This window comes from Egretta garzetta, unplaced genomic scaffold (genome assembly GCF_000687185.1).
Source record: "Egretta garzetta isolate BGI_Z169 unplaced genomic scaffold, ASM68718v1 scaffold340, whole genome shotgun sequence".
Taxonomy (NCBI): Eukaryota; Metazoa; Chordata; class Aves; order Pelecaniformes; family Ardeidae; genus Egretta; species Egretta garzetta.
Window position 1 is genome coordinate 1,743,302 of NW_009258377.1, and position 7,300 is coordinate 1,750,601.

The window sequence follows — 7,300 nt, forward strand, 5'->3', positions numbered from 1 at the left end:
CAGAAAGATGTCAGAACACAGACAAAACAGGCTCTCTCCAGAAATGGTTAATCAATAGCTTGCTAGGTTGACTGAATGCCATTAGATACAGTGGTGCACCTACTGTATATAAATTGTGACTGGTCTTCTGTATCATTCTCAGTCACCTCTCCTGCCATACTGGTAGTTACCAATTTTCCACTTGGAAATTTCTGGCCATTACCAGAAATGTTCATAGCATCATGGATCTGGGGAACAGTGCTAATACTCTGTTGTGGGTTATGGTTTCTTCTAGGGAGGAGGAGGAGGTAAGGAATCTATTTGTAAATGCATCTCAATGTACGTAGCCTTTATTTCTGTCAAATATACTGTGTACCAAACTAAAAGAAGTGCAACCTTAAGACTATCAGATGGACAGATGTAGGATAATATGGACAACACTGTAGTTTAGTCTTGAGAGATTTATTTTACAGCAGAATTTTTTGTATACAGGCTTTTTAATAACAGTGAGGTAATGCCTAGACATAGCTGTGGATACAAATATATGCATAAATGAGGTAATTAAAATATGAATATGCGTGTTCTGATTTCCTAAAGTACCAGGCTATAGTTTCACCTGCATTGTAATCACAGCTAATAGCTACTTATATCTAATTATAGTTTAATGCCTACTTACAAACATTTTCATATTATCAGTCTATCATATCTAGTTACACAGTTTAATACAGATAATATTTATGTACCTTATTATGTCAAATACTTATTCCTTAAAAGCATTTGTTCTACTGGCATGTTTATATAAGGAGCAAGTAATTTACTTACCTATTGTAATTTTGTATTTTTCAGCAGTAATTTTCTTGTTTTACTTTAAAAAAGTTTAATAAAAAAGGTGAAAATAGTTAACTTCAGATAATAACCATCAGGAATTTACTAGAAAAGCTAAAGTATTATCTGAAAGTTATTTTAGCAGCTATGGTGTCCTTACACAGGAAAATAGTTTTCTGGCTGAGAATTGAAAATATCATTTAAGCATATGCTTCACTTCAAGCACATGCTTAACTTAAAGCATGTGCTTAATGACACTATGCCTGAAAGACTCTTGTGCTTACTGAAGATCGTGGCAAAATTCCTACTGTTTTCAGCGGGATCTGGTCCAAATGGGATATGCCAATACTAACAACCTTTCTACACTCAGGTGGCTATTCCCTGTGGTATTCAGATTGAATCGTGAATACCGTTGCCCCCAAATGTATCAGACAATATTAGTGGCATGGATTATTCATTTATGACACAACTACATAACTGTGCATGTTAGCTAGTGGCAACAATGTTGTATTTAAACAAGTGAAAAATATACTCCTGATCTAGGGAAAAGAAAAATGACATTATCAAACTGTGTTTTGCTATGTTTATTATAATACAGGCTGTTAAAGTTATTCTTTCTTGTATGCCATAGACCTCACAATAGGCTTACTCATTAAAGGGGAGAAAATTATTTGTCAATATACTATTCAGTTGGGGTTTTTTTTTACATTTTTTCACATCACAAAAAGCCTAGCATCATCATTTTACTTACCTGGTAGTCCTGGAGGAGAGATCTTTATACATACTTCTAAATTCAGCTTTTGATTGTGTTTTGTAGGCGACAAGGTGAGCCACCACTTGAAAATGGGTTCCTGCCATACCTGGGCTGTGCCTTGGAGTTCGGTGCCAACCCCCTTGAATTCCTCAGAGAAAAGCAGAAGAAGCATGGCCACATTTTCACTTGCCGAGTAGCAGGGAAATACATTCATTTCCTCACTGACCCTTTTTCATACCATGCATTGATACGCCAGGGAAAATACTTGGACTGGAAAAAGTTCCATTTCGCTACTTCTGCCAAGGTACCACTTTAAAAATGGTTTTAATATCTAACATGCAAAGTATCTGCTGGTGGGGTAGATGTACCCTGTGAATAATGCCTATAGCATAACTGTGCCTTTGAAATATCATTGGGTTCACATTTCTGCACTTCTATTGGTTTCAAATGTTGGGGTCTTTTTTTCCCTTCCCTTAACAGAAAGGAAATTTGCACTGATTTGGATTGTTATTTAGTCACGTAGTATCCCAAATAGCTGAAGTAGAAATACAATTAGCACCATCTGCAAGATGATAATATAGCTTGCTGAAACCTTCTTCAGGAGGTGCTCACCACTGTGGAAGATTTGGTCCTAATGCCTTAAAAAAAATGATGCAACACAGTATGAGCTCTGTCCAACTCTTACTGCAGTAAGCAAAAAGTGTCCTGTCGATGTCAATAGGAGTTGAACAAAGGTCTAGGTAACCATGTCCATTTATTTGTAAGCATCTATTCGAATCTATTTTCATTTGCCTACTTAACTGCTATGGTTCACTGAGAAAGTATCCGTTCTAATATTAATAGCCCTTATTATGCTTCCCTCTAGTAAGCCATGGAGTTATGCTTTGGCTTTAATTTCTGCTAGACTTTATCATCAAGGTTGTGGCAGGCATTATTTATCATGCATACAATTTATTTTGTGACAGGCTTTTGGGCATGGTAGCATTGACCCAGCAGAGGGAAACACCACTGAAAATTTTCATCAGACTTTCATTAGAACCCTTCAAGGTAATGCCCTAGATGCCCTCATTGAAGCAATGATGGAAAACCTACAATACGTCATGCTGCAGTCAAGAACATCTAAAGTTCAGTCTCATGCCTGGGTGACGGAAGGACTTTATACGTTCTGTTGCCAGGTGATGTTTGAGGCTGGCTTTTTAACACTTTTTGGTAAAGAACTTAATTCAAATCACGACAAAAATCTATCATCAAAGCAGGAAACTGAGAGAGCTCATATCCTAAATGCTCTCGAAAACTTCAAGGAATTTGACAGGATCTTTCCAGCTCTCGTGGCAGGGCTGCCTATCCACCTCTTCAAGAGTGCCCACAGCGCACGTGAGAAGCTGGGAGAGGCACTCCTCCACAAGAACCTCCTGAAGAGGGACAACCTCTCTGAGCTTGTCACCCTCCGCATGTTCCTGAATGACACACTGTCAACCTTCGATGACATGGAAAAAGCGAAGACCCACGTGGCCGTGCTCTGGGCCTCACAAGCCAACACCATTCCTGCCACGTTTTGGACCTTGTTCTATCTTCTTAAGTAAGTTGCAGTGCTGCTTCTTTCCAAACAAGGAAAATGTTTGTTATCTTTCAGAAACCGGTTCATTAATACAGGCAAATGCCACTGCTTGATACCTCATCAGTGTCAAAAAGCTTATGATTACAACAGAAGTGACATTTTGTTCTGGACTTCCACAGAAAAACCCTTCACTCATCTGAGACCAAGTAGTGGTGCCACAGAGCAATTCTGTATAAGTTTTTCCAAAAAAACCCCACTCCACGGCAGTGCTACTCATTGTCAAGAAAGCTTTGGAGTAAATCTATATGACAGGACAGTAAAAGTGCTGGTGGAAGCCAGACTAATTGTATTGAAGGCTCCCAATATAATCAGACATTTTTAGACCATCTCACTGGAGCAGGCAAAATGAGCTTTAACTTCATTATTGTTTTCACGTAATAGAAATTGTTTTTACTTAATAGGAAATAATTTATACATTGATAGATCCTACTGAGGTTGCAGTAGACTACAGGTGCTAAGCTTGTTACTCATGAGAGGAATGCACAGTTCCGATAATACTATTAAATGTCTGTTTTAGAGTGGGCCTCTCTGGACTATCATGTCCCTCAGCATGACTAACTCTTAAGTATGTATCTAAATTGCTGATGTTTTTGTCTAGCCAGTGGTTTGCACCCTCATATCTACCTGCCAATGCTAACATCTGAGGTTCTTTAGTACTTTTCATTCCAAGAATGCATTTGCTTTAGGTCTTCTGGCCTTGGAGTCTTTTAACACCCTGATTGATTGTACCTTCATCAAGACACTATTGCATCCTGTATTATTATCTATATGAATCTCATCAGAGCTCATATATTCTGTGTCTGTGAGAAAGTCTAGACAGTGAAGGATACTATGTGGACTTTTAGTATTAGGAAGATTCTTTTTATCTAGACAGAATATTGCCACATAATAGGACATCAGCCAGGATAAGTGATGTTGTAAAACTGATCTATGATCCTGTTCCTAAACTTTCTACTCGCAGTGGGGCTATTTCCTAATCTACAACTGATTGGTTTATTTCTTATTCTTGGCACTGCTTTTTCCTGACATTACTGTTTTATACCTGGGTTATACACATCAGTTCTGTCCCACTTGTCATTGGAGACCGAATCAAATATTTGGCATTCTTTTCCTTTTTTTGAATCTATCATACCTTCACCAAGACATGAAAAAGTGTAATCGCAGCATTTTGCTGCAACATTTTAATTTTAGAAGGTTGTACTTGTCAGCTAACAAACTAAATTTTAGTCAGGAAGAAAGTTAATGGCAAAAGCCCTTTCTAAAGCACTCTTAAATGTAAAATTATGTTATACTTCTGCTCTTTTGATCTTAGGAGTCCAGAAGCAATGAAAGCTGCTACCAAAGAAGTGCAAAGTATTTTGGAAAGTGCTGGAGAGAAGGTCAGCTTAGATGGCAAACGTATTTCCTTGAACCGAAAACAGCTGGATAAGATGCCAGTACTAGGTATGATTATTTTATGCAGGAGTACCACAAATCACCCCACAACTTTCGGTCTTCTCTTTGTTACCATATAAATGCTTGCCAAGGGGTGACTATGGAACTAGTCAGCAAACACTAGAACAAAAACCTTGCATTCCTTAGCAAAAGCCAACACAATCGATCTTCCCAATGTCCCAGGTGCTACTGAGAGTATCAAAATTCACATGAATAGCACGTGTTCATGGGTAATGGCATGTCTCAATACTGCTACACAGCTACATAACATAGTATTTGAGACCCATAGATAATTCAGGACAATATTTTCTTTAGTAATGACTTCAGATCGAATAAAAGGGTGATCCCAAATTTTATATCCCAATTCTTAGGATGTGAAGCAGTATCTTCTAATACTGTTACTTCTACTTCTTCCTAATATTTTTCAAATTACAGGCATATTTTTCAAGTGTCCAAGTTACAGAGAGTTTTGAAAATGTCATCCTTTAACTACTGTTGCTTTTTTTAAGAAAAATATAATCAGCTTACACTGAAACAAAAAAACCCAAGTTACTTTTTCTGAGTACTGGTTTTTACACCACCTCTTAAAAGTTTCAGAAAATCCTGATCACCGTACTGTTTCTTTTTTTGTTATGTTTCCAGTTTTGACTGGTTTGTTCTTTATCTCAGAGTGAGAATGTGTCTCACTTTCAAATATTCTGTTGCATCAACTATAAATATTTTTCTAGGGGAAAGCAGATTATGTTCTTGGTGTTATCTGCAGAAGGGATAATAATGCTAAAAAGAAATGAGAAAGGTACTTTCTTGGGCATTTAGAAAGTTATTGTTTAAATATTTCTTCTAATAAATGCAGGGGTTTATATTGGGTTTGAAACAGTTCAAAATGCATGACCTCCCGCAAGGACACACACATACTATTTCCACGGTAATTGTTCCTTTTCCTCTCCCTACAGACAGCATCATCAAGGAGGCAATGAGGCTATCGAGTGCATCCATGACTTTCCGAGTTGCCAAGGAGGATTTCACTTTGCACTTGGAGAATGATTTTTACAACATTCGCAGTGATGATATTGTAGCTATTTATCCTCAACTGTTGCATTTTGACCCAGAAATCTATGCTGATCCCATGGTAAGTATTTATCAAAGTGCATTAAACTCTGAGCTCTAGCAGAAGCTAACATGCCTTTAAATGGAGCATTGATCAGGGGTCCCCCCCCCGGTGGTTTTCTGTTGTACTCCAGACCGACTGTTCTTACACCTGGAGACGTAATGCTAGGCAAGAAAAAGAGTAAAGTCAGTGCAAGCACTATCTGCAAAACGTTTTAGTGTAATCAAAAAGTGTGCTTCCAGCCCAAGAGAGCCTTCTACTGACCGCCCTCCTCAGTGAGGAAAGATCAACACTGGGGGTGGGGGAGTCGTTGAGGGAGGACAAGGACAAGGATAGTATTTTCCCAAAGGCACAGAATGAGAAATCTTCCAGTTCTGCTGCACGAACAAAGGTGTGGGTTATAATCCTTCTGTTAAGAGGTCAGAAAAGAAAAGGAGAGTTACCCGCAAAGAACCTGTGATCATGTCCCGCATACCAGAGCTTCTCAGGGGTTACCCTCTCCCAAACAGCACCATGGGGCCTGGCACTACTGTACAATGCTTACTGCTAGAGGCTCTTCTTTCCCAGCCCGCATTTTGTGTCTTAAGAAAAGACATTTTGTCTCTTATCTAGTCTTTGGAGATATTCAAATGTCAAGTGACTCTTGTGTGGTTTTTATTACAGACATTCAAATATGACCGCTTTCTCAATGCGAATGGAGAAGAAAAGACTGACTTCTACCGCAACGGTCGCAAGTTAAAGTATTACTATATGCCATTTGGGACAGGCATAGCAAAATGCCCTGGCAGGTTATTTGCTGTCCATGAAATTAAACAATTTTTGGCTTTGATGTTTTCATATTTTGAGATAGAGCTTGTGGACAATAATGTGCAATGTCCTTCTTTAGATCAATCCCGTGCAGGACTGGGTGTTTTGCAACCAGCCAATGACATTGATTTCAGGTATAGACTGAAATGTCTATGAATACGTATTTTATATTATACATATAAACTATGTACTATATAAATACACTATATAACATAAACTTTATATACATTTTATGTATATATGCAAATGAAACATTGCAAGTCTTGGGGGAAAGTCTATGTGAAGATGCTAATTCATCAGTTTAATGGAAAATGTATAACGTATACCATTATGGTACCAGCATGCAGTGGGTTTAATGCACTGTGTTGATACAAATATTTCCCCTTTTACCAACCATTCTGAAATGCAAGTTAAGATTCTGAACAGTGCATGTACAGTAGTTCTTTTTTTTTCCCTGTGAGTAAATACTTTCCCAGAGTTAGAATTTCATCAGCTCATTCAAAATCATTGTCAAAATTGAACAATTAAAACTCATTCTTTTTTATAATTGAAATGTTGGGGGTGGTGGTTCTCCCCACAGGTGAAATAAAAATTTTGTTGTATAAAGGCAGATTCATGGTGGGAAGGGGAGAGCATCCTGGGGAAGTACCTCTATGGTTTTATGAAAAACTAGAAAAAAAAAATCTACAAAAATGTTCACGTTCTAGTGAAACTACAAAACTTGTATTATATTCATTGCAATATACTTATTTTCAGAAAGTTGTAACTGTATTAA

At 37.8% G+C, this 7,300-nt stretch overlaps 1 protein-coding gene across 1 annotated transcript; it reads left to right on the top strand.

Moving 5' to 3' along the window:
- The first annotated feature begins 207 nt into the window (after positions 1 to 207).
- On the top strand, positions 208 to 6,681 carry LOC104127660 (cytochrome P450 7A1). The gene is made up of 6 exons (XM_009640351.2): positions 208 to 287; positions 1,622 to 1,862; positions 2,524 to 3,137; positions 4,489 to 4,619; positions 5,564 to 5,739; positions 6,382 to 6,681. The coding sequence occupies exons 1-6, from the start codon at positions 208 to 210 to the stop codon at positions 6,679 to 6,681; spliced, it is 1,542 nt and encodes a 513-aa protein (XP_009638646.1).
- Positions 6,682 to 7,300: the final 619 nt, after the last annotated feature.

Excerpts from the sequence above, each read along its gene's own strand:
- LOC104127660 (XM_009640351.2), top strand. The coding sequence starts at position 208 with ATGTTCATAGCATCATGGATCTGGGGAACAGTGCTAATACTCTGTTGT. Across the intron at positions 4,620-5,563 it reads GGATAAGATGCCAGTACTAG|ACAGCATCATCAAGGAGGCA; the intron begins GTATGATTATTT and ends CTCTCCCTACAG. Across the intron at positions 5,740-6,381 it reads AAATCTATGCTGATCCCATG|ACATTCAAATATGACCGCTT; the intron begins GTAAGTATTTAT and ends TTTTTATTACAG.